General features: G+C 45.6%; 1 protein-coding gene across 2 annotated transcripts in view; it reads left to right on the top strand.

Moving 5' to 3' along the window:
• Window positions 1-26,728, top strand: part of ARHGEF4 (Rho guanine nucleotide exchange factor 4) — a 43,172-nt gene extending 16,444 nt beyond the window's left edge. Inside the window, exons 2-10 of one of the 2 annotated variants that reach the window (XM_010168111.2) lie at window positions 15,800-15,979; window positions 18,618-18,812; window positions 19,843-20,022; window positions 20,624-20,856; window positions 22,318-22,447; window positions 23,334-23,465; window positions 24,558-24,801; window positions 25,491-25,568; window positions 26,571-26,728. In XM_010168111.2, the coding sequence (XP_010166413.1) occupies window positions 15,854-15,979; window positions 18,618-18,812; window positions 19,843-20,022; window positions 20,624-20,856; window positions 22,318-22,447; window positions 23,334-23,465; window positions 24,558-24,801; window positions 25,491-25,568; window positions 26,571-26,728 (1,476 nt within the window). In that variant the 5' untranslated portion in view covers window positions 15,800-15,853. Of the gene's footprint in view, window positions 1-15,799; window positions 15,980-18,617; window positions 18,813-19,842; window positions 20,023-20,623; window positions 20,857-22,317; window positions 22,448-23,333; window positions 23,466-24,557; window positions 24,802-25,490; window positions 25,588-26,570 lie in introns of both variants that reach the window. The other variant, XM_010168110.1, reaches the window with a different exon arrangement.
• The last annotated feature ends 440 nt before the right edge of the window (window positions 26,729-27,168 follow it).

Genomic DNA, 27,168 nt, shown 5'->3' with positions numbered 1-27,168 from the left:
GAGCCAACCTGCTTAATCATAACCGCTCTGTGTGGCACTAGTCAGCCTCAGTTCCTAACAATGATGATATTGTGCCTACACGTAGCACTTCTCAGCCCTGGAGAAGCCCAAAGTGCTGCTGCTTTGTTTGCAGAGGGACAGTCATCTTGTAAGGAGCCCTTACACAAGGACCTGCTACATGTAAACACCTGCTGTAAAAACCTGAACCCTGTAATGCCTCGTTGCTCTGCCATTGTGAGCACTGTGCTGTGCGGTGGTGTGAGTAATGCCCAATTAGCCAAAGTCATTGATCAATAAAGTGCATCAGGAATTCGGGCTGAATAAATGCTGCAGCAGTGTGGAAGGAGTGTTTTGTTGAGGTTTTTCCTGCATTCTCTTTATGAAATCTCAGTGCTTATCTGCTACATGTATTAAAATGGCTGGCAGAACCACAGCACAGGACACTGCTTGCAGGCCACATGTTTCTCACTGGCCAGCAGTAGCCATGCACAACAGGGAAGCAACTCAAGGAACACTCCTGCAGACCTGCTAGGAGAGAAGGGCAGCAAAGCAGTGTGCTCAGTCCGGGCCTGTTCCCCTTGGTGATGTTTTATCGACAGCCCTGTACATCTCAGCACTTCCAGGCTTGGGCATTGGCACCTTGATGGAGCAACCCTCTACTTGATGGCATGAAGTAGACCAGTTCCTGGAAGAAGACAGTCTGGAAAGGAAGCCATGGTGCACTGTTCTCAATGACACTGCCTGCATTTGTGCTGGAGACTCTGCAAAATATCCAAGCTTTTGATCCTTAATTTTGTGTGTTAGGTAATCTGCAGTTTAAGTACAGCTTTCACAAGGGCAGTGCATTTTCTGGCACTGATGGTTGAAGCTGCTGCAGTCCTTTCAGACCTGAATGTTTATGACTCCTGGAGTCTGATCTGATGTTGAGAAGGGTCGTATGGTGATGTTGTCTCTGTCAGCATGAGTGATGTACTCTGTACCAGTTATTTATGTGATTGTGTGTAATACATTAGTGGCGTACAAAACCACGTCACTTCAGCACAAAAAGAAATGAAACTTGTACTTGCTGATCTCCTTTCCAAGTTACATCTGAGTATGGAACATCCTTTTCCCTGAGAGGAGAATTGCCTGCAGTGCTGGGTGTGGGGCAGAAGCAGGCCCTAGCTCGCTGCACTTTTCTGGGAATCTCTTATGTATGTGAGTGGTTTTGAATTATTAAAAATCTCAAGCTAGGCTATTAACTCTGTTAGACAGACATTATGATAAACAGTCAATGAAATTATCCAGTATAAGTTGTTTTCTGAAGTTACCATTAAAAAAAACCCCACCACCCTCCCCCTCAAAAAAAAACCCCAACAAACCAAAACAATCCCCAGACCTCAGCACACAACACTGGCTTTCAAACAAATCTGTTTTCTCTCCATTCTAAACTTTACCTGTGGGCTTAGTTACATCTGGAATCATAACTTTATGGTGTGAGGTGGAAAAAAAAATTGTTTATTGGAAAGGACAAGTGAAAGATGTGAAAGCTCATTGTTCAAATGGCAGATTGGAGGATCAAAGTATGGCTTTGGGGTCATAAGTGTCAGTGACAGAAAGCTTTTGGCAGCTGCTTGTGAGGGCAGATCATGCACAAGGTTTGAGCAGGCTCTGAAAGTGCTTGAGTGTTTCAGAAGCTCTCAGCCCTCCTCTTGTGGGTGAGTGTTTTGCTCTCGACAGCACTGGGAGCAGTAGCAGGCCTGAGCATCATGGCAATCCCTGCAATGCGTTTGAACTGTCAGTTATTGCTGTCTCGCCTGCTCTGTATCTTGAAATAGTGCAAAACACATCTGATGTTAGATGAGAACTGCAGTTATTCACAGGGTCTACACGTACACAGGTAGCTCGAGAATACCTGCTAGGTTGACACCAACCATAATGCAGACGTTTGGCTCAACACATAGAAGCCAAGTGGGGCAACTGGTAAGCTGAGCACAAATGTCTGTTAGCCAAGACATCCTAGATCCACAAAGTGATTCATGCTGCTCTTTAGCTCGGTGCCGTGTCACTGAATGCTCCTTGGGTGGCTTTTGTCACTGAACTGGAGACTGTCAGTTACACTCTGCCTAGGAAGGTGCTGCAGAGAAGTTTTTCAGAAGTCTCCTGCAGAAGTGATAGGTAGCTGGAGCTGGTCTCGTAGTGATGATTCACCCTCTGCTAACAGCTGCTTGCTAAAGGACTCTGCTGGTTTTGGGAGGGATTGGAATACCAACCTGGTGATGGTGGGGCTCCACGAGCAGGCACAGCCCTGCTGTGAGCAGGCAAGTGCTCCCCCAGTGCTGCAACTTCCTCCTTCCCTTCTCTCTCTGGCCCACTTTTACCACATCTACACCATGCCTGGGACGGTGTCCTTCTTTCCAAAAAGTTCCAGTGGCTCTGCCCAGCTGCAGCAGCTGTGTCTGTGGGAGCCAGAGCCATTTGCCTTTGCTTCTTTGACACATCAAAGCTTGTGCAGAAGCAGCCAGTGCATGCAATGGGAAGTAGAGTGTTTTGCTAACAGCTGATCTGGCACCCCGAAATGCTCACTGCTGGGACTAGAGAGAAAATGTCTCAGGAATAATGTGAGTTTGGGCAGTGAATGCCTCTGAGGTACAGAACTGCCACACTGCTTCCTGCAGGGCAGCTCACCTCTCTGGGAAACACTGCAGGACCCAAGACTTTCGCACCAGGAGAAGACCTTCCTGCTGCTGGAGAAATAAAGCAAAGAACTTTCTTTAAGGGCTATGGGGAGTTCAGGACAGTGAGAGACAACCTGGAAGAAAAGTATGTTATAGAAAAGGTAATGTAACCTCTGGTGAAATTGTCTGCCCCTTCCCTGTGTGGGGCAGTGTGCATTACCCCTCCCTAGGGCAATTTCACCAGATTATTGGTACCAGAATAGTTGGGAGCAAAAAAAAAGGAGAATTGTTCTTGCATTTAAAAATTCAGATAAGACAAATTGCAAGATTACAGAGTACTCATTGGAGCTATGTGTTATAACATTGCCTGCCTCAGGTGGTAACACTGGTTGCTAAGAGCCTGGGAACACTTTTCCTCTTAATATTTAATGTTAGGTGAATTTTAATTTTCTCTTTCCACTGCTTGTCTCTGTGTTTCATACCTGACTAATCCTGAAGTATCTGTGTCAAGTTTTATTATGGGAAGCCCGGTGTTTTTCTACTTCCTCAACTTCACCTATAGCCGTATACATTCAACTGGAAGCTACAGCTGATGTATAAGCATTAGTCAATCTGATATTAGTTGTGACTCATTCAAGCTTGCCACAGATCTTGACTGAAGAAGCTACAATGGCCAATAAACCCTGGAAAAATAAAGCTGCTGAAGTATCCCTGAATCACATGCAGGAGCTGTAGGGGGTGATAGGAGGACATGGGGAATGAGGGGCCTTTGGCATTTCAGTCAACAAAGTTGGCTTTTTCTCTTTATTCTCAGTGCACTTGACACAAGAGATGGTTGCTCTGCAGGAAGGCTGTGGTTGCCTTCCCTGCAGTCACCTGGACGTCAGGCTCTGCCATGGCATCTGGGCCGTAGCCCCAGGGAGGGAGCAGCACTGCCCCTCTACAAAGCACTTGGGGTGCCTGGTGCCCGCTGTGTTCTCTGCTCCTGCTCGGGTCAGCCGGACCCTTTTGTGGCTTCTGGGCTCCTTCTCCTCCCCAGGATGCAGAGTAAGAGCTGTGCCTCCACTCTCTTCCCCGTGCTGCCCCTGTAGTGCTGGTGTACTCCAGCTGTGTGGCAAAGCAGTGTGCAGGGATGGGGCAGGGTGCTGCTTCCCCAAGCCCTGCGCAGGTAGTTTGTGTTGCCCCTGCATGGGCCGAGGTCAGCAGAACATTTAACAGGCAAGAGTTTTGCTCTGCTACTGCTTGACTGAGCCTCACAAGTGCAAACAGCACCTGTGAACAGGAGTGAGACCAAGGCATCATTTCCAAAGGGAGATCTGGGCTTTAGATTGGATCTTTTCTTAATTTGTTCTCCCAGGCTACACTCATTTCTGTAGTGATATGTGGTATCTACTGTCTTTGTGATTTATTCTTGGAATCTAAGGCATGAGCTGGCCAGATAAGAAACACAGTAAGCATTTAGGATGATACCATCAACAATTACTTTTAATTAATGCTTCCAGTGTTTTGCTTTAAAGAAAAAAAAACAACATGCCACAGAAGAAGTCCCTTTACATAGGTTAAAAAAAGATTTTAGGAGGCTGAGTACTTTTTATTTATGCTATGCCACTGGGCTTGTTAACTACAGAATGTGCTGGAAACTCTGGAATAAAATGATGGCTTATTTGAATCTTTGTATCTGTTCTTTGACCGGTGTTACCCAGGCATGACTGTGGTTGTTACATACAGTGCAGTACTCTTTGTCTGCCTTGGGCAGCGGTGGAAGTGTGACTCGAAGCAGTAGTGTGGACCTGCTGAAGGCCCACAATGGTGTTCTCTGTCCTGTCGCACATGTGCATGCCTTCTGCGTTTGCAATTGATAGTGATAGTCAGCTCAGCTATGCTGGTAACGTTAAAGGGAAAATGTCTCCCTAGGTACCAAGAGATGTCACTGGACCTTTCAATAGAGGGGTCAGTCAGGTGTGAAGGTCCATGGAGAGGGAAATTTGTGAGTTTGGTCTCCCTTGCAGCTCACCAGCTGATCTGGTCCCTCTGGAACAAGGGCTGGGTGCAGGGCTCTGGTCCCACACATCCCGCTGCAGCACTGAGGTCCCACATCTTCCCCTTCTCCTTCCAGGGAGGGAAACCCTAGCACAGTCCCTTCCAGCATGCTTTTCCCTCCAGAGTGCACCAGTTTCACACTGGGCACCTGAATCTCTGCTGTCCCTTTGCAGCAGTGCAAGTAGAGCCTCCGCCAGCTTAGGGAACAGGGGCTGCCTTCACTGGAAGTGTTTAAGGCCAGGTTGGATGAGGCTTTGAGCAACCTGGTCTAGTGGAAGGTGTCCCTGCTGATGGCAGGGGGGTTGGAACTAGATGATCTTTAAGGTCCCTTCCAACCCAAACCATTCTATGATTCACCCCCCTCCTTCCTTCCTGCAGCAGCTCCTACCCAGAGCAGGCTGCTGGGCAAAGCCAGGGTGACACAGGGCATGGAGCAAGCCACCACAGCACCCACACTTAAAAATCTTGTGCTTGTTTGGTGTTGCATCCACCTCCAGCTAGGATATCAACATATGGAATTAGTATGTTGTCTTCTACTAAGCTGTGCTGGTTTGTAGTGATCACTGTGCAGGGGCCGTATGTGAATGTTATTTATAGGCCCGGTGCCTATAGCCTTTGTGGTAACACGGCTCAGAACAGCATAGTAGAGCTGGGTTTGACTGCTATTGGTTGTTTTGAATCATGATCTTGTCCAGTCTTGGCATGTTGAGTGGCTGCACAGTTGTGGCAAACTCTGGAAATACAAACAGTGTATATAGGCATCACATGTGAACCTAAAGAGCTACACGAGGGATTCTCAACAGCAGCCCAACACAGCTTTCCTCACCTCACCACATGAAATAGTTCCAACAGGAGATGAAGAAGGGCTGCTAAGGAGTTGTTACTTAGTATTTTTAGTATCCCAAACCATACCTGTAGCACCCAGGAGTCAGGAGTTGTTATACTAAGTACTTTCTAATTCTGCAGTGAGTTTTCCATTAGAAACCAAGAGAGGGGAGCCAGGGGCTGCCGTATCCCATTGCTGCCTGATTTACCAGAACGTGCTCTGCGTCGAGCTGCTTTTGCAAAGATACTGTCTCATACTGAAAAGCCTGTGGCCACTATGGGAAGGTTGTAGAGGGAGCCAAGGCAACTAAAATGAGAACCTGTGGGGAACAGGAGATATGTTGGTATTTTCCTGTTTGGACTAAAGAAGCCATGTTCTGCAGGAGGAACAGCAAGTGCTTCAGTCTCCTGTAGTTAGAGGGCTTGTTTGTAGTGTGGTCTTGGTAACAGGAATGTGGTTCTGGGGCAGAAATCATAAGTTTTGGATCAGCAAAGACCTGCAAGGTTTCTCTCTCAGGATAAGGTGAGGGAGGGAAACTAAACCATTCATGGTTCTTTTGAGGCAGGAAGACCATCTTTGAGAGCAGATCAAACAATCTCTGTTGACCCATGTGTCTCCAGCAGCACCTACCATTCTTGTACGGACTTTGTCACAGTGCTGTTAATCCAAGGGAGATGTTTTTACAGGAGGTAGGAGTAATAAAAAGAATTTTGCATGTTCTTTGCAGTATGTTCCATTAAAATTAAATCATGCACACACACAAAAAGGAGAGCTGTGTGCTGTGTTTATGGCTTACTGCCTGCTGTGAGCCCAAAGAGATGCTGACCTTTTGATGATTCAGAGTTGTTTGCTAGCAATGCAGTTTGTATCTGCTTTAAAATGTTTTCTTTAACCTTATTTGTAAAACAAATTTAGATTAATTTCCCTTCAAGCTATAACTGATTCTGTAACTTGCTGTAATCTTTTGGGGGAAGGGAATAGCAATCAGCAGGCAGAGAACTCTGGGAACTGCATGCTTCCCTTTTCTTTTCTTCTGCAAAGAGCCAGGGTGCAACATTTATTCTCCATAAATCCCTGTGTCAGATGAGCTGCAACTGAACTGTTTTGGATACGTTGTTCTGGGGCAATCTGTACAGTATGTTCCTCACTTATCCAAAGAATAAAGTAAAAAAGGAGGTAGAAAGGAAAAATCTCAAAACTAAGTCATGGGAGAGGCAGTGGAATTGGGAGCTGCCCTGCAGAGAGGGGAAAGGACGGGAAGTGTCCCAAAGGGTTGTGCTGGTGGGAGTGCACAGAGGAAGGCTAATGCAGCAGGCAGCAGCAAGAGGACAATGGGGCAAGTTTGTAGCATTAGTGACATAAAAATGTGTTAACGTAGCATTAAGTAAAATTTTCTGAAGAAAATAGTTTCTATTTGGGTGCCAGAAAAACAGTACTGTAAAAAAGATGCACCAGCAATCGCTCTTAAATGTGAGAACAACCTAACAGAAATATCCTACACTATTTCCATTCCCAGGTTGTACAGTTGAAATCAGGGCATCAGAAAATGTAAAAATTGTGTTAACCAGGTATGCTTTGTATTCTGCAGTAAATGTAGACTTCAAAACTGTTGGTGAGGTGAAGAGGGGAGTCTGACAGAGTTTTCATCTACAGCCAAACTGGAACCAGAAACTAGAAATTTTGTAGATGTCTGAGCCCTAGGTCAAAGTCTTGTTCAAACCTGAGTTCAACCCCAGGCCTCACTGCTTTCCAGTCTCTGAAACCAAAGAAAATAGGAGAAGCGTGTGGGGCTGATTTCCAGGTGCTGTTACAGCACCAGCCCAGTAAACCCTGTTACAACCCCCCTAGGCAGTAGTTGTGTGCACTCACCTCCAGCCACTGCAGGATGTGCTGAGCTGGGAGAGAGGGGCTCAGCGCTCCCCAAAGCACCCCAGAATAGCTGGAAAGGGGGTAAAAAGAGCAATTCTGTCAGAGATCTGGGCTGTTTCATGTAAATGGGAGTGTGGCACCTGGATCCTACCTTAACCTGGAGTGAGGAGTGCCACACAACTGGGAGAGGTTTGAGGAGTGGGTTTGCCAAAAGTTAAAAATACTTAAACCACTTTTAAGCCTTAGAGTATTTAATGCTTCTTAAGGCACTTTAGATGGGTTTAAAATGCTTAAAACACTTTAAGGCCTTAGATGAGTTTAAGCTGTTTAAGCTGATTTAGAGCTTTGGAATGACTTAAGTTCTCTGGCTTTGAGTACTTGAGGTTTTGACGCCCTTTGAGCTCTTAATTGTAAAGGCCTTTCTGAGCATTTTGAGTGAGGATGCTGCACATACCTGCACATACCCATTCCATAACCTGCACTCAGGGACTCCTCCTCCCTTAACGCTTCCCAGGCAGCCAGGTTTCCCTGGGTACACTTTCATCTTCTCTTTTTTGGAAAAAAAAAAAAAAAAAAAAAAGCCAGGAATTGGACATCCATGTGGTAGGGATGAATGGCTACTCCAGATGTGTGGGCTGCCCTTCCTCCATGTGCCCGGTGAGTGTTGCATGAGTAGGATAAACAGTGTGTGGGATCTGTTATGTCGAAGTGCTACACTTAGCTCTGCCTGAGGAGTCCCAGGCAGGAGGATGACAGTCCTACCCCAGAGGACATCCTAATGTCCTTGTAATTACTATGCTAGCAATTGCTAATTTTCCACTTGAACAGGAGTGCTCCTGTACCTCAGGGAACATATCTATCCCTGTCAAGTTAAGATTTTCAGGGCTCACCATTTTCAAGAAATATTTGTGGGTAATATGAATAGTCACCATTTCTTTTGTGTTTTTACTACCTTAATGTCCTAAGACCAGGTCTGTAGGGGCAGCCAGTAACACTTTTATCTGTGACTTGGGGTAACTGCTCAGGAATAGAAGCAAGTATGGCCTGGCTCTTTCCTTCCCAGGTGTCTTTAAGATATCCAGATATGATGTGTTTAAATGGCCCTGAAGGACATGCATTTGCTTAATCTCTTTTTAAATCTCCTATGTGTTTGGCTCTGTGGCATCCCGGGGCACAGCTTAATTATGCACCACAAGGAAAAAGTACTGCTTTTGTACCAAACGTCTTGCCTGGCACCCATGGGCCTTGCATTACAAATAACCACTTTGTAAGCCTTCATCTCATGGCAACCCTCCATCCATCTTTATTTCATCTTCAACGTCTGTTTAGCTTGTGCTGGCCTGGAAACTCTTCCCAATTCTGATTCGTGCTGCTGCTTGTGCCTTGTCTAGTTCACCTCTTCCCTCTTTCTGGGTCATTCTCAACATTGAGACTTTCTGACTCTGATGGAGTAGGTTGATGTTTCCTTAAATCTGTCTGCATGAGACAGATTTAAGAAAACATTCCTGAGGAACATCTCATTCAGTCAGTCATTTGAGTGAGATACTGCTTATAAATTCATTTCAGCAGATAAATTCATTTGCCATTTTGTCACCCTGTCACTCAGCATTGTATCTCCTTGTTTGGAAAGAGTTTGAAAGAATAATTCACTTATACCTGAAAATAAATGCCTTATAGACATAAGTTTAAATTAATATCCTCTGGAAACTTATATGAAAGGTTAAAATGGAAGCTGTACTGCAATATTTAACCATAAACTGTGATGCAAAGACAACCTTTTGTGGAGTACTGACAGGCTTCAGAAGGGCTTTCCTCCTGTTTCCTTATGCCAAAGCTTAAGGATGCTAGTTCCCAAAATTAGCAGACTCCCTTGATTTACAGGTCTTGGGAGAGTGATGGTTGGGGTACTGAGGGCACTGACAGGATCTAGATGAGTAGGTGTCCTCCTCAGCTACAGGTAACTATCCCCACTCTTTCATAAGAACTTTCCTGGCCTATTTCAGCCAAAAGTAAAATGGTCTAAAGACATTTCAGTCGATTTGTTTTGTGTTATAATAATCAGCTCCCATATCTTAGGTGAGGAACTGAGAACTTCTTGCATCACTCTGGAGTTTGAAAAATCACATTTAACTGGACTCAGATGGACATGTACCTGGCGTGCTCTCTCCCACGCTGTACTCTTTGCACACAGGTTGAAATAACATGGAGCACAGCTCTGCCTCCTCTGCTTTCTACAAGAGCTGCTTCCCTCCTCCTATAGCACTTGATAAAAGGAGCTTTCAAAGCTTCTCCTTGCCTGGTGCAGGGGGACCCTCCTCCTCTTCCCATCTGTTTAAACCACTTCTGAGGGGGAATGAGGACTCCGATGATAGAAGTAAAAGGGAATAATGTACTTAATGCCAGTCAGAATGGGTTTTTTTGGAAAATAGTTCTTAGCAAATAAATGTAATGACAAATTTTGAATGTTTGGTAAATGGAGGCAGCTGTACTAGATGTCACATGAGGAGTTTGACTACAGGCACTGATTAAAAAGCAGCACTATAGAGTATCAGTGTAGCACACTTAACTGGATTAAGATCTTGGCTGACTGACATCTCAGATTGTTAAGGAGAATCACTGTCATATTAAAATATTTTGAATGGAGATCTGCAGTGTTTAGTAAATGCCTGAGAGTCCTCCACTATCCTTAATTAGTGCTATAAAATCTGTGCTGGAAAAATAGGCAGCTGACACAGTAGGCAAAAGGGCATCCGAGGGTATGGCTTGACTAGGGGCATGGTGTGCAGGTCTGTGGTTCTGAAGCAATGAAGGCAACCTGCTGCCCATCTGGGGACACGTGTCTGGTGTGATGCTGTGGCAAGGAGGGCTTGTGTTACCCTGAAACATGTAGACTGAGGAGCAGCAGGAAACAATGTAGTGCTTCCTGTGGCTGTGGAGTTCTGCCACCCTTGCTGTAGCCAGGCAGCAAGTCTTTGCTAGCCCAAATTCCTCCCTGGCAGTGCAGGGAGACAGGACCCCCAGGGGCTTGGTTAATTCATCGTGCTAAGATAGATGCCTAAGGTGAACCCTTCCCTGGGGTGCCTGTCTCTCTCTGCAAAGGGGAGATGCTTCATAAAGACAATCAAGATAACTCGTTCAGACTAAATGCCTGCTGTTCAGATGACAGAAGCTCTATGACATAAATTTCATCTCTGTTGTCCATCATTAAACAGTGAAGCTAAAAGTTTTGAGAGGAAGCGAGAGCAAGCTGTCAGGATGATTTGAAAACAATCCTATGGGTTCAGTTCAAGAGAAAGGCTAGCTGGCTTCTACCCATGTTCAGAAAAAATAAGTTATTTGCACTTTGCATGAGAGAAGGCAGAAGAGAAACTCTGGAAGCAAAGTAATGAATGAAGGAACTGGGCTGGGGGATGTTTTACCTCTGGGGTCAGGACTGCTGCAGGGTTTAAATGTTTGATGTGCTGACCCAGTTCAGCTTCTCTTTGTAACACACAAGTTCTGGGGGAGAAGCAATGAACAAAGGCTTCACAGCAACCATTTTAGTTCACCAGGAAGGGCTTGGGTTCAGGTGCTTTTCATGGAAGGTGTCTGGTTTAGGGTCACAGAACTGAAAAGTAAATTCCATTTTATTGGCAACCTTCTCTCTGAACTATCCTGTTCCCAGTATCTTCTGATACTCCTGGGTTCATTTTTTTTTTCTATCCAGTGTACTTGGCATTATCAGGAGAAAGCTACTCAAATTTTATTCAATTAGAACCAAGTAGCTCAAAGATAAATATTTCCTAAAGGAGTCTTCATCTCTCCTTCTGTAAGTTGTCAAGATCTTTTATCTCTGTTAATATTGCCGGGAGCTCCTGTCAGAACAAGACCAGGACGTACGAGGTAATTATGTCAAGGTGTCCAGCCCGAGAGATCAGGGGCTGAGTAGCTGGAATGCAAACAAGCCCATAGATGTGGGCCTTGGCATGCCACATCTGTTTGCCCACGTGTAATGGACTTAATTTGGGGCAGCTACGTGCAATAGCCCCGGCTGTGCCTCCTCTTTGGCAGCCTGCGCACAGGCATTGCTTGGAGCAGTAATAGAGCCATCCTCCCCCCTCCACCCTTCTGCCATACGTGGAGCAGCCGGCACCCGCTCAGCTTTACCAGCGCCTTCCCCTAGCACCCGCCGCCTTGCCCGGCCAGCAGTGAGGCTGTGGCTGCACGGGCAGTAGGGAGAGAGCTGCAGCTGCACGGAAATGCCAGTGCAGTATTAGAGCTGCAGCCAATTTTCAGTTTCAAAGCATTAGTGCTAGTACTGCCTTTGGGTTGCAAACACTGCTGTCTACAAACTTAAATGTTGTTATAAACAAATGCCCGATTTTTGTTTGTTTTCACCGCTGCCAGCTGCAGTAGCTAGGGCAGCTGTAGGGTGGCTGGGTTTGCATTCTCTGTCTTCTGACGTTTCTCTTCTAGAAACTAGTTTGTGACTATTCAAGAACATGTACTGAGTTGACCTTGATATTATAAAGCTAGCACATAAAGATTGTTTCATATGGAAATTAATAGTTGTTTTTCAAACCTTGCTTTAATTGCAAAGATCAAAACCTGTGGTAAGATGAGCCTCTTGAGCCTACGAGCTGCCATGCTTGGAAATGGTGAGCATTCCCTTAATACACGCTTCTCTGGAAGGTAAGCAGCTCCCACACATAGCTAGTTTGGGCCATGCTCTAACACATTTTGCAGAAAACCCTTTTATCTGCTGGTGTGTTTTATCCTGACTGGGACAGGGAGTGAGAGTTCTAACCCTTTTTACCCCAGTAACAGTATGCTCCTCGGAGAGGATGCTGCAGCATGCCCTGCCCTGGCTGGAGCAGCTCTGCTTGCTGCACTGACATGCAGCACCATAAGTGTTTCTGGGCCATGGAAATGCCAGTCCTGGCTCGGAGCTACCCTTTAGGATTTGCTCTGGGGTAGGGATTGTTACACTGGGTAAATTTGGTATTTCTGTATCAGCCTAGGAATTGGACTGGATACAATTGAAAAAAAAAAATAGTGTAAGGTACGGACTGGTGCAGATTGAGAGCTAACAGAAAAATGAGCACTGAGCATGGTGATCATGAAACACGTTCCAGTGTTCGTGTCTGCTCCCCTGCCCCCCATCATCACTATACAAGCACAGGCTGAGGTGGGGCAGGGCCTGTCAGCCTGCAGTCATGGAGGTGTTTCAAGTGCTGCTGTACTAAGTTAGCTGAGACAATCCAAAGCATATATACAGTACTTTTTTCCTCTTTATTTCTTGCTTTATTCCATATTGATCATTCCTCTTACAAACATGGTGTTCGGTGTCAGTTAATCAAATCCTGGCCTGTATTTCGGTGTCTTTTTAGTCACACCTTTGCATGAGAATTGTCTGTGGCAGTGGCTTGTCTGTCTGTCTGCCTGTGCCTATTTGGCCAGGTTGGTGATCTCATCAGTTATGACTTTCTGTATTTGGCAAATCACGTTCACAGTACGGCTGTTGTTGAATAGAGAAAATTTAAGATATTACTATTAACGGATGGATTAAAATATCAGCTGAGGATTCACTAGTCAGTCACGTGGCTTTTGGTGACTCCAAGAAGAACCATGTGGCTTTGTCCCCTTGTGAGCTGGGTGTATCAACCCCAACATGCTGTTAATGCTAGGTCAGGCTTGGTCTCATCTTCTCATCAAGACACTGAGATCTGACAGCTTGGTACTGTAAGGTGTTAATGCCTTCACATCATCAGTGCTCTGCTTGTGTGATCATCAAAATGCTGCAGAGGTAGTCCATTTAGTTTCTCTCTGGTCCTGGTCATGGTGTGTGTACCAGCTACCACATCATACTCAGAGCACTGATTCCAAGTGGCATATTTAAGCACACAACAAAGGTATTTTATCTCTGAAACAGCCATGTTCATTATGAGCTGGTCGCAATTTTTGTGTGGAAAAGCCCGCTGAATGCCACTCTCTCCAAAGATTTATTAACATATGCCTGCTTCCTGAACAATAGCCAGCCCTTATCCACAGGGACACGTAACTTGGCGTGGTATGGCAGCAGCTCTGGTGTGACCTGGTGGTAGGACTTACCTAAGTGCAGGTGACTCCCCAACAGGCTGTGTGAGATCAGCATTACCCAGCTCCTCCATACAGGGGTGGCCAGGCACTCGGGTCCACACAGCCGCTGAAGTTGGACGACTAAAGCAAATGGATGGGTCGTGCACAGGCAACAGCTCAAAGCAGCAGCAGAGCTCTCTTCCAAGAGTCACTAGCATCGGCCATCACCCACAGCCCAGCTGTTGTTCTGTAACTGAAGTCTGACAGCTGATTGTGGAAAAATATACACTTTTACACCTGCGCTCTTCCCTACTCTAGTCATCACTACATAATGTTAGAAAACTAAAACCTCTAGGTTTCTAGAAGCCTGACAAGTTCTAGAAGCCTACAAGTGTTTCACAAATCTGAATAAAGGGTTTATTCATAATGCTGAGTATGCTTCAAGCTTGTAAACTATATGCAGTATCCCTATTAAGTGAACTATGTGTAAAAAGCACCACAGATGATAGCTGTAATGGCTGTATGCATTAATTGTCAAGCCCAGTATCCTTTGCCTCCACAGCTCATGTGTACAAATACCTGCCTTGTGACTGGGCGTAGCTGCCTCTGCTGTACAGTGCATTCATCACTCTTCATGTTCAGTTTTCTGAGACTAATGATACTGCTTCTCTACTTGCCTTGTGATCAAAGTTTGCCCTTGCTATAGGAGCTTAGACTCGTGAGACACCATTTACAACTCTTGGGTTATTTTCCTGTCGTGCCACTATATGACAGCAGCATGTCCCTTACCTTCCCTGCTCAGGGGGCCTCACCACAGTGACTGCTCACCCTTGTGAGGAGCAGAGTCCTGCAGTAAGGACACAGCCAGCCCTGTGGTGCTGCAGCGGAGGGCACTGAGAAAAGGCAGTGTGGGGAGTGCCGAGGCACTGGCTATGTAGATAAGTGGGAACCTCTCGTCCTCTCCTTCCCTGTCATCCTGCTATTTTTGTCAAAATGGAGACACTGCATTAAGCTCTTTCTGGTTCAGTGAAGGGACATATGCTATCCAAAGGCAGACTGTATTTGAATTTTCTTTTAAATGCCTTGTTAGCTCTCTCCTGGTTTACTGTGAGCATGATTATCCTAACGTTCCTTTACAACGTGCATCTGTGTTCTTGGGGGAGTGGCAAAAAATAGTAACCCAGAGCAGCAGATACTAACTGTGTGACCAAGCAACCTAAGGTTGCATTATGTGGTGATACTGCAGCAATGTGAGATGTACCATACACAGTGGCTTTTGTACAGGCTGTCTTTCTCCCTTGTGCCTCATAGACTGCCCTTGCTATTGTTATCCCAGAATTTATTGTTGCACCATTTTCCTGGAGAAAAACAGGACTTACCTGCCACTCCAGAATGCCTGAGTAAGTCCTTTTTAGCAGGACTCCAGCATACGTGCTGCTTTTGTGGGGAAATCCTGGGTGTTCAGACAGTCCCGGTCATGCTCGGGCCCAGAGAAGCCTATGCGTGTACTCTGTACTCGCTGGAATTCAAAGGAGACTCTGACATGATAATCCTGTGGGCACCGGGCAGGTACTCCTGTCCCAGTAGCCGGTAGGACCAGCTTACAAATACAGCACTGCATCATAGCTAAGGTGTGAATGGTTGAGAATGGCATCAGGCAGCTACAGGCACAATCATCCTGTGTTCAAGAGCCCCCTCACAGCCTCTAGCCACGTGGGTTGGGTTTTTGTTTGGCTTGGTTTGGTTTTTTTAATTGTTGGGCATCCTTTTTTTCCTAGAGCAGGCCCTCTATGGGACATGTAGGAAATAACCATTGTCCCTCAGCAAAATTACTTAAATTCTCCAGATTTATTTTAAGCAGCTTAAGTACTAAGTTTAGCGACCTTAAAGACTTAAGGCTCTATCTATCCTAGACTATCTCTGAGGCCTCAGAATACATCCTGCCCTGAAGTATGTCCCTAAACATTGATGCTCATTTTTTTATTTCAAGGCTTTCCAAAGCAGGGCTGCACTGGCAGCACAAGAGCATCTTCCACCAATGACGTATCACTGAGCCTTGTTTGCTGGCTGACACTGAGCAGAGTCACCAGTAAGAAATTCCAGAGCATCAAATTTATGTTCTTTATGGTAGTAAATGTACTGTGTCCAAGTGATTCTCAATACTGTGGAGAGCAAGGTCAGTCAAAATACTGCCAGACTAGCACCAACTCCTTTTCACATTGCTCGTGGGGAGTAGACAGTTACCAACACTTGTTTGGCTCAGCAGCAACTGTGCCAAAGCTGCAACCATGTTGTCAGACTGCGCTGCTTTCTTGGGGGGAGCCAACAGTTTGACCTGCTCTGTCCACAGCTCATCAGCGATGGCAGCGTGGTGTATGCAGAAGCCCTCTGGGACCATGTCACGATGGATGACCAAGAGCTGGGATTCAAGGCCGGTGATGTCATTGAAGTAATGGATGCTACCAACAAGGAGTGGTGGTGGGGGAGGATTCTGGACAGCGAAGGCTGGTTTCCAGCCAGCTTTGTACGGGTAAGAGCTTAATGTTTCTTATCCCTCTCCATTAGCACCAACTGTTCTTTTCTCCAGGTTTAGTGTTCTGTAGTGACTCCTGAGCACTTTCAATGCTAGAGATAGTTGGTTCAATATGTCTTGTTACTACTCCTCTACACATGGCTATGGTACATCAGGTCCTCCTGGCTGAGCAGCCGCCAGTGAAGAGAAGTCCCTCTTTACATGTGTAATTCAAGGCAAGGGTGGTTCAGTTCCAGACTCTGCAAGCTGGGGACCTGCCCTGCATGGTGGTTTGCAGCCTGGGCTCCTGCTTACCCATATGTACATTGGCTAGTTTGTGCCCAAGCACACAGCATCCCCTTCAGGACTGAGCAACAAATACTCTCCCAGAGGAATCCCAGGTGCAGCTGGCAGAGGTCTTCACTCTCATGTTCACGTCAGACAGTATGGATGAGCACAGCACCAAATTTAGCTTTTTCCATCTGATGCTGGGTCCAGTGCAATGCCACATCCCAAAGTATGCAACCACCTGACTCATGCGCACACCTTCTCTTAGCCCTGAAGTTCTAAAAACATCAGGCTGCTGGGCCACCACACAGCACTGTATTCCAGGCATTTAAAAATGGCGGAGAAAGCCACAAAAAATATCTTGGAGGTCATGTGGGACAACTGATGAGGAGGGAGATAGGAAACACTGATGCTTTTGGGCCAAGGCTCTGCCCCAGTGGCAGCTACAAAGACCCTACAGAAATAGCAATACAGAACAGCCCAGACAGTCCCAGCTGTATACTGTAGAGGTTGGATTCATTTCCAACAGAGATTCAGTCTCAAACACATCTGAATTCTCTGTGCAAGTCGGGGGTAAAACAAGAGTCTGGGTAACTGCTGTGCACTCCTTTCCTGCTGTGAGGAGAAAGGCTTTTTTCCTTTCCTTGGGCTGTGACTGTTGGTGTGGATACCTGACTCTGCTTTCACCACTTCAGGACAGGCTCCTCAGTACTGCAAAGGCGTTAGGTGCCTAAGGACAGAGATTCTCAGCCCTTTAGCTCTTTATCCGGGTCACTTCAGATCACAAGTGACCCAAAACCAGGTGAAGCATGAAAGGAGGTGATACAAGGTGATCTGGTGTCTGTAGCCAAAGTCCTTGGAGAAGTGGGGCAGATAGTGCTATGAAAGTTTTGAAATGCTTTGTTATAGATTGCAGGAGACAGTCTCAGCTGGGTAACTATTACAAACAGTGGATGTTTTTGCAAGTAAGATTGCTAGGACCAAACTCTCAGCACTGATGGGGACAGAACTGCTTTGTTCTCAGTCAAAACACAGGCTTTTTTTTTTTTCTTTCGTTACTGATAAGTTGAAGCGTTGTCCTGGCTGGCAACAACCTGTGATAGTATTTCAGGGGAAAGCAGACTAGCGCTAGCCTCTAGGGATGCAGAGCTGTTAGCAGAGTAATTACAACACTTATTCCAGCATCTGAGTGAAGATTTCCTGCTAATCACTGGGTCTCAAGCTTACTGCTGGGAAGACTGGTGTGTTTGGGCACTTGGATCAATCTGCTGGTCTCTCAGCTACTCTACGCGAGTTTCAGGCCAAGGTCTGAGTTTAAGACTAGCCAATGTTGTTCAGCTCACAGTGAAGGAAACCCAGGACTGCACATCTTGAGTGCTCCACCAGCTGTAAACAGTGAGTAAATGTAATCTAAGCCTACGCTGACAAGGCATGGGTATGCACTATTTTTTATATGTAGATACATGTGTTATCAAGTGGTAAGTAATCCTGCCTAGAAGAAACTACATTAAAAGTTTAAAGCAGTTTTGTGTCATTGTACTAAAAATGCCTATAGTTACTATAGTTCCTATTTCAGTCTTTTGCACTTCTTCTGTGCCGAGTTCTGTACAAAATATTCCCACGGGCACTCTGAGAGCTACAATACTACTACATAAAAGAAAGCTCCTAAGTGAAATGCACCCGTAATTGCCTGGTATTAGCTAAGGTACTTGGCTATTGCCGAGAACACAGACTCTGCAGGACGCTGTGCCTGCAAAACGCTGGTGTTCTCCTCTGCTCATGCGGTGCTGCCATCTGATGGGCACTAGGAAGGAACCAGGAGTTTCACACGCAGCCCTGTAATGCAATGCCATTCCTCAGCACATTATATGCCCACTGGCATCTGTATCTGCTTTTATAGTAACAATAAATTCTCTTTACATAATCTTGGGGAAGCGGGCACTGAGAGGCCATCTGTTATTTATAGTATAAGAACAACAACCCCCCCTCCCCCCCGATGCACCCCCTCACAAGTACCTAAGCAGATTTCACTTGATAAACTGTTTCCTGCCCTGACTTTGTGTGTATTCTTCCTGGAGGACTTCATATCATTCCTGTGGCTTCTGTCTACAAGGGATGCCTGCTTAAAACCACCCATGCCACACCGTAGGAGCAGCTGTCACGTGGCTTGAAAGTACCCTCCCAAAACTACCTGGCCTTAGGTTCCCCAAGGGGAAAATATGTTTACAAGTCATATACACATAGCAGCCCTCTTCACTGCTTATCCTAGCCCAATCTTTGCCATTCATCCAATTGTCTCAAACTTCTTTTCCTTGGAAGAGTTGTGTTCAGCAATACAAATGGTGAACATTCTGTATGTCTGGCACAGCTCCGAGTAAACCAGGATGAACCCATGGAAGATTATCCCCTGAAGGTAGAGGGCGGCAAAGAGGACGACTCCAGCAGTGGCACCCGCCGCTTTGGGATGGGGCAGACCACCAAAGATCAAATGAGGACCAATGTCATCAATGAGATCATAAGCACAGAGAGAGACTACATCAAGCATCTGAAGGACATTTGTGAGGTAACGGAATAAAGGGGAAAGTGAATGTAAGAACTTGTCTGAAGGAAAACAGTGTGTCCCATTCTTGCCCAGAGAGTGACCCTAAGCAGGGTAACTTTTCTTTTCTGAAAATGAGACTATTTTCATCAGAGCCTGCTCTGCCACATGGCGCTGCACACTCAGAAAACAGAAGACAATTCATTACAGCAATAGCCCAAATGCCTCTGTTTTTAGAGCACCCACTTGGGCTCTGATTAAATGGAATTAATTGAATTTCCCAAGCCAGAGAAAAGTAAATGTCTAGCATTGCTGTCCTCTTTAATATATGTTCTGAGGTAACAGAATCAGCAACTCCAGCCTTCAGGCAAGACTCAGATCAAAACAACTGGGGGATGTTCAGACAACTGGGTCTTTCACTTGCAAATCTGCCGAGTGTTGCAACACCTTTTCCAGAAGTGACCCGATGTCATATACACTGGGGTAAAGGAAGGTAATTGATAAGAGTTTTGCGGGAACATAGTTCTTCACTGAAATGACACAACAATGTAGTGCCTTTCAGGAGAGCCGGCTGGGGCCAAGCAGCACACACTTAACAAACAAGCCTTTCCTCCTGCAGTGTCCCCCACATGTTCTTTTTGCCCTCCTTCTCCCTTGAGTCAACCAGGCATTTCCTAACATGAGCATCCAAAGCAGATCCGCAACTGGATTTAATTGGCCTGAATCTATCAGTGGATCAGTGCTGGGGTCAGAACACCCTGTAGACTGCAGACAGATAAAGGTGTCTTTAACAGGAAAGAAAGCAGCTCTGGGACTCATTCAGGTGTGGACTGCAGTATTGTGTAAGGCAGCGATGTAACTGTGGCTTGCTTTCTATTCAACCATGTTTTGGGTGGTATCAGAGGAAATAATAGCTAAAACATGGGTGCACCTACGCAAGAAGCAGGTACAGGAACCTGATGTACAACTGACTCCAGTCCACGGGGTTTTCTGTTGATAACCAAAGGCCACAGAGCAAATGCCCAAGAAACTTTCCAATTTGTTTTCCTCCCAGGGTTACATTAAGCAGTGTCGCAAAAGAGCTGACATGTTTACAGAAGAGCAGCTGAAGACAATCTTTGGGAATATTGAGGACATCTACAGGTGCCAGAAGAAATTTGTTAAAGCACTAGAGAAGAAATTCAACAAAGACCACCCACATTTGAGTGAGGTTGGCTCATGCTTCTTGGAATATGTAAGTAAATTTGACTTCATGGGAAAGGGTAACTGAGCATGGATTAAGCCAGAGGGTTTAGAAATTGATCTGACAGAAGTGCAGCTCTGTTTAAAAACAACCCACCCAACCAAATTAAATGCCACCACCAGCCCTGTTACCCACCTCCCACCAAATATCCTCTAGCTCTTGTGTCTGTGGAAAGAACATTTTCAAAGTGCCTCAGCTTCTGACCACTATATTCCCTGCCAGATCATGATACTTTAGGCAAAAACGTAGGAAGATTTAAAAATCTCGAGCTGGACTTGAGTTTACGAGTATTTTCAGGTCAATGCAGGATCAACAATTGCTATCTGTTCATTAAAACCATTCAGCTGAGCACAGGACAGGATACATGGAAATGTCTGGGTCTCTCAGATATGCTGCTTGTGCTGTAACTTGTAATACACCCTGCCCATCCCTGGCTCTAGGTCTCTGGGCCTCAAAGTCTGGGGAGGATACAAATTGCCAAACAGCCCCATGTGGTACAGTAGGACCTACACAGGGAACTCAGACATGGCAGTCTGAGCCAGGCCATCTGCCTAAGGAACATGGACAGTAAATTCCTTCCTTTCCCTTGCAGCAAACAGAGTTTCAGATATATTCTGAATACTGCAACAACCACCCCAACGCCTGCATGGAGCTGTCCCGCCTCACCAAAGTCAACAAGTACGTCTACTTTTTTGAAGCCTGCCGCCTGCTGCAGAAGATGATCGACATCTCTCTGGATGGGTTTCTGCTGACTCCTGTGCAGAAAATCTGCAAATATCCACTGCAACTGGCTGAACTGCTCAAATACACCAACCCCCAACACAGGTAGGTCAGCATGGTGGGGAGGGGAGGAACGTGACTGGTCTGGTGGAAATGGACTAAAACAGAATTGTATGTTGAGGGCAGCTCACCAAGAGCAGCTGATACCACGATTCTTCTGTGTTACCTTGTAGAAAACGGGGAAAAAAAATACTTTTTGATCGAATACATCATTTTCCATTACAGTAGCACTGGACTTTCCTGTCTGTTACAGACCTGGAGTTGCAAGGTCCACCTTATAATGGTACTTTTCTATTTTATTTGACCCACATATCTGTGATACCAGCACATACCTACTTTGGAGTTAAATGTTTCACAGAATCAAAGAATGGTAGGGGTTGAAAGGGACCTCAGGAGATATCTAGTCCAACCTCGCTGCCAAAGCAGGTTCCTACAACAGGTTGCACAGGACAGCGTCCAGGCGGATTTTGAACATCTCCAGAGAAGGAGACTCCACACCCTCTCTGGACAGCCTGTTCCAGTGCTCCGTCACCCTCACAGTAAATAAGTTTTTCCTTAAGTTTGTATGTAACTTTCAGTGTTTCTGGTGGTGGTGGTGTTGAAAACCTTTTCTCCAAAAGCACTGGTTGAATATACCCCCAAAATGCCCTTGTAACTACACCAGAGCATATCAGGGCTGACTGGTAGTCAGGAATTTTGCCCAGTTCTTCCCCAGTGGAAAGTTGTGGCCTACAGCAACCAAGCCCTGCACACTTGGTGCCTCTTCAGCACTAGCTCAAAAGCCTCCAAATCCATTGCTCTTCTTCAGGGTTAAGGTTAAGGTATTGCCCTCGGCTCAAACAACTGTGTCACTTAATCAAGCATCTGAAATAATTGGCTACAGAAATAAAACACAAAAAATCTGTATTAAAGGAAAGTGCTGATACTGGGCAATTGTGATTTGACTTAGTTTTACCTTCCTAGTTACAGCTATTTCTCAGAACAGCTTTAAGCCCATCTTATTAAATCTATACGCATGTTGTTCTGAAGCTGACCTTTTAACAGAAAGCTCCTTAATGCAGTACACAGATGTTTTACAAATTGCGTTAGAGACAAGTTGTGCAGAACAGCTCCTTCCCAGCTACTCTAACTCAGCAGAAGTAGCTGATGGCAGCAGATGGTGTGTGGGGGAGGGTAGACCAGCTTCTGTCCTACCCTTCCAGATGAACCATCAGCTCCTATTTGAAATGAAGCCAGTTGTTGCTGAACTGCCTTACCTATGCATGACAGAATCAGTCTCTGTATGAAAAGAGAGGCATTATAAATATATTGTACTATGTTGTGGAAAAACCCCAAGGCTTGGACAGCCCTGGAGATTCTTCCAGCCTTCTGGTATAAAACAGCCGGGATAACTGCAAGCGGAACTTATGCTGTCTGCTCTCCAGTCCTAGGCCACACTAGACTGTGCTCCCCTGGAGCGTAGGTACAATAAACATGTGCCATTTTGTCACCTCTGCCCTACCCTAGGGATTTTAAAGATGTCGAAGCTGCCTTAAATGCCATGAAGAACGTTGCTCGGCTCATCAATGAGAGAAAGCGGCGGCTGGAGAACATTGACAAAATTGCTCAGTGGCAGAGTTCGATAGAAGACTGGGAGGTAAGAGACTTACTTTCCTCATGAATTGAATGTTCTGTGTTGCCCCTCTTCCCCCTCCTCCAACAGCTTCTGCCTACAGTAAGATCTTCATAAGGATTACTGTCTAGCCCTACCTCAGTTCTGCTGCCCCTCTGCATGCGGGTTTTTTTTATATATATTTAAACAGATGTGATCTTTTAATTCAACTGGAAAGGTAGCTAGACCCTGCTGCCTTTGCAAGTTTCCTGGGATTTTTGCTTCCCCATTTTTCTTGCAGAATAAAATTAGTGTGCAGGTTGGTGAAATCCTATTCTTTTCCTCTTGGTCCTCTTTTTATCTTGAGTAACTTCAAACTCTCAAGATGGGCAGAATTGCCCCTTAATGCTTAATAAGCCATGTTGTTCTTGTAATAAAGCAAGCTCTGTTATAGTGACAAAGGAAGCCAAGGTTCCCTGTACACTCAAAAAAAAAATTGCTAAAGAAAGAAAACTACTGGTTTTCTAAATCCTAGACTCAGTAAAACCAGACTTTCTCCCTCCCAAGGATGTCAGGCTAAATTCTCAGCTCTCTCCTTATGTGCCTCCTTTAATGGCATGGATGGATCAACTGCCCTAAGCAGACTCCTTGGAAAAGTTGATTTCTGCATTTAACACGCTATTGTTCTTATCAAATTCAGTTCCCATTCCCTGGGTGCCAAGGGCACAGGTGCCTCCCCGACGTGACAAGGACTGTCCTCCAGCACAGAGGCTCACTCTCATTCCCAGAGGAGAGTTTCGTCATTACCTCAGGCCCCACAGCCACACAGGCCCCTCAGCCACGATGAAGTTCTCCTATGAGACTATGGGCTTATTTCTTCCTCCCTGTTTTCAGATGACTGAGACTAACCTGTTCTTTGTACTGTTCTCAGGGAGAAGATGTCCTAATCAGAAGCTCGGAACTCATCTATTCTGGGGAATTAACCAAGATCTCCCACCCTCAAGCCAAGAGCCAACAGAGGATGTTCTTCCTCTTTGATCACCAGCTTGTCTGCTGCAAAAAGGTAACTGCACTAGCCAGGCACAAATGCTACCTAGTACAATGCTAAAGAATTTGAGTGAACTCCCTCTCAACCCCTTTGTTTCCTTAATGCTTACTGGCAGTGTATGTGTCTCTGGCACAGAGATTTTTATGTACATTCATTGCAATCTTTTCTCTGACGTCCTGGTGTGTTCTGTGCACCTGACCACAGCAATAAGCTACACGAACTAACTACTGGCCTAATTCTTACAGCAAGGAGAGGAAAGCATTGCACTGCTGCTCGGGTTAGTGTATGGATTTTACACTACTCTAGTATGAGCATTGTCACCCATTTTCCTTTAAATATGGTTTTTCAACTGCACTGCCAGGTGAGAATACCGTATTCAGAAGGTAACTGCAGCTTTGATGAAGAGCTGTGGGCCTTTGACAATAAGACCATATTAACATCATATGTAAGTCTATAAGTACAGCTCATGCTATTTTTATAACCTAAGTAATAAATCTTCCTTCATAGAGGAAATGGTATCATCCACTGGAATTTCAGAACTGAACATGCCCATTATTTTTTTTTTTTTTTTTTTTGCATAATCCATGGCATACTAGTAGTTCCAGGTAACTGAGGCATCAGACCCTCCCTGTTTTACCACTGCTCTCAAATTTACTTTTCATTGTCAGCACAAAAATCAAAAGAAAATTAGGAATTTTTTTGGCATTTTAACTGGGACTGTAGGATTCCAACTGCATTTCCTGACACTGGATTAGTAAGGATTTGGGATCATGTGTAGTAACACAAGCTTGCTTCTCATTAGGAGCCCTTCAGGGCAGCTGACAGCCCACAACAGTAGATGCCAGCCTATCCTGACCCCACCACTAGAAGAAACCATGTGATTCCCCTCACTGCCAATGCTGTCAACGGGAGCTTAGCACTCTGCAGTTCCATAGATTCAAATCCAGTATAATGTTTTTCTTTCAGGCCTGTAATGACTGCCAAGAAAATGAAATACTACATCATAGCAAAAAAAAAAAAAAAAAAAAAAAAAAAAAAAAAGTTTAAGGAAGGGACAGGACAGGAAATGGTAACATCTGTATGAGTCTGTTGTGCTCTCTCTTACAGGACCTTCTGCGTCGGGACATCTTGTATTATAAGAGTCGGATCAATATGGATGATATGGAAATACTGGATGTAGAAGATGGGAAGGACAAGGACTTCAATATCAGTGTGAAAAATGCATTTAAATTGCACTGCCGAGCCACTGAGGATGTCCACTTATTCTGTGCAAAAAAGCCTGAGCACAAACAGCGCTGGCTGAAGGCATTTGAGAATGAAAGGAGACAGGTTCAGCTCGACCAGGAGACAGGTATGGAAAGAGCGATGCTGTGAGGCAGTGTTTTGTTGGTTTGTGTTGGTTTTGTTTCTCCCCCCCTCTTCTTTTTTTTAACCACCTAGCCAATGCATTGGAGTGAAAGGGGGGAAGCCAGTCCAGCTGCAGGCTACTGAACTGCACATTCTGAATGAATGTGTGGAGTTAAAAAAAAATACAAATCACCATGAGCAGACACTGCAGTATGTGCTCAGGGAGGCTGATGTAAAAATGAGTTCAGGGAGGGCTGACAAAATAGTCACTACATTACATACAGCTTCCATTATTTTGCAGTACAGTGTGAGCGCCCAACTTGTCCATGTCTATAATAGAACACGTTCAGTCAAGGGTTCTTGCTGTGAGAGGGTTTTCATTGTTTTGTCCAAATCCTGCTTAATTCAGACATGTGTGATCTACTAAGATTTGAACCACAACTGGTCTGGACTGGCACAGGGGGAAAGGGCAGGCAGTAAACCTTGCATGAGAGGTAGGGAAGAGTTGTACAGAACAGCACAGGCTGGGGGGAAGCAGTATGTGCCACTTCCAGCTTTGGGAATAATTTTAGCTTGTGACGTCTCATCTCAGACATTTTCCTACCCTGTGTTTCCTTTACTGTCTATACCAGTGTCTTCCCATGAGATACAAAATGATGACCTGCTGCTGACAAACACTATTTTATCTTCAAGGTTTTTCAATCACAGAGGTGCAGAAAAAGCAGGCAATGCTGAATGCCAGCAAGCAGCACCATACTGGGAAGCCTAAGGGTGAGTCACACCTGGACATATAAATGCTGCCAGAACTGGGGGTGGGGGGGTGGTTCTACATTGACTATATGGGAATAGTTTCAATGAAGTGGCATTAACAAACTCTTGAGAAGGCCAGATGGTGAGTGCTGATGTGACAGTGCAGTATAGTTCCTGACAGATTCAGAGGGCTGGAGTCAGGAAGTTATTCCTAACTACAGGGGAGCTGCTGTGCACCTAATTGCTGAGCTCTGTGCCAGAAACCAGTTATGTTCAAGCAGGGTGGCTTCTGTTCAACAGCTAGTTCACAGCCTTGCCCTAGAAGCCAGGCTCTCCAAGCAGTGTGGCATTCCCTTTGGGAAAAGACAAGACTAAGTTTTGTAGTAACTGCCATAATGCAAAGAAGGTTGTAAAGGTGTGATAGTTTAACTTGGCTGGCAGCCAAACAAGACACAGCCACTCACAGCCACTCACAGCCCCCCTGCCCCCTTCCCCCCCACCCAGGGAATTGGGGAGAGAATTGGAGGGGTAAAGGTGAGGCAACTTGTAGGTTGAGGTAAGAACAATTTAATAATTAGAGTAAAAATAAAATTAAAATAATAATAAGAAGAATAATGACAAATATATATATATATAAAAATATAAAGTGATGCAGAGTACAGTTGCTCACGACCCACTGATAACAATCCCAGAGGACTGAAAAGGAACCTGAAACTGAAATCACAATCCCAGAAAAGTGCGCCCAAGCGATTCCCAAGAGAATCTCCCCCTTTCCGGTCAGCCCCAGTTACTATACTAAACATGACGTGATATGATATGGAATATCTTATTGGCACATCCAACTGTCACTTCTGGGCCTTCCACAGCATAAAACTCACACTAAAAAGCAGTGTAGACACTAAGGGTCATCCTAAGACAAACCAAACTCACACCCCTGCAGCTTTGACAGGGATGCAAGCAGGGGTGGGTGAGGAAGGGAGCTGTGCTCAACTAACATGCTTCCCCACCTCCTTCTCATCACAGCTGTCACCAGGCCGTACTATGACTTTCTGATGCGTCAGAAGCATCCTACCCTGCCTACTACGCTCCCTCAGCAGCAAGTCTTCATGCTGGCAGAGCCCAAGCGCAAGCCCTCGAACTTCTGGCAGAACATCAGCAGGCTGACACCCTTCCGCAAATAAGGGCAGCCCCGTGTTTGTGCCTGAACCCCTGCTGAGAAAGCACTTTATCCGTCAGTCCTGGGAAGTGGAGCCCAGGTTTTTCCGATCCTTTGTTTACAGAGGATGGCACACGTGCTCCTGCCTTCCCTATTTATTTTGCAGGCTGACTGACCGCACTGGCTCCGAGGTGAGACACTGCCTGTGTGTGTGCACACACATGTGCATTTGTGCCGGTCCCATCGAGCCAGCCTTGCACAGCACCCAAGAGGAAAACTTCCAGGAGAAGATCACAGGAGGGAGACCAACGTGTTTCATCTGAAAGATTCTGCTGGTCGGCTGTGCTTTGACTCACTTCTTCCCGCTATGACCACTTCTGCTGTCTGGGAGCTGCCAGAGAGGGGATGGCAGCTGAGAGACCTGCCGTCTCTGTGTCCACTGACAGGCTCAGAGCAACAGTGCCC

Source organism: Antrostomus carolinensis, unplaced genomic scaffold (assembly GCF_000700745.2).
Source record: "Antrostomus carolinensis isolate BGI_N321 unplaced genomic scaffold, ASM70074v2 scaffold18055, whole genome shotgun sequence".
NCBI lineage: Eukaryota > Metazoa > Chordata > Aves > Caprimulgiformes > Caprimulgidae > Antrostomus > Antrostomus carolinensis.
The sequence above is the reverse complement of the archived record's forward strand: the minus strand, read 5'-3'. Positions and strand labels throughout refer to the sequence as shown.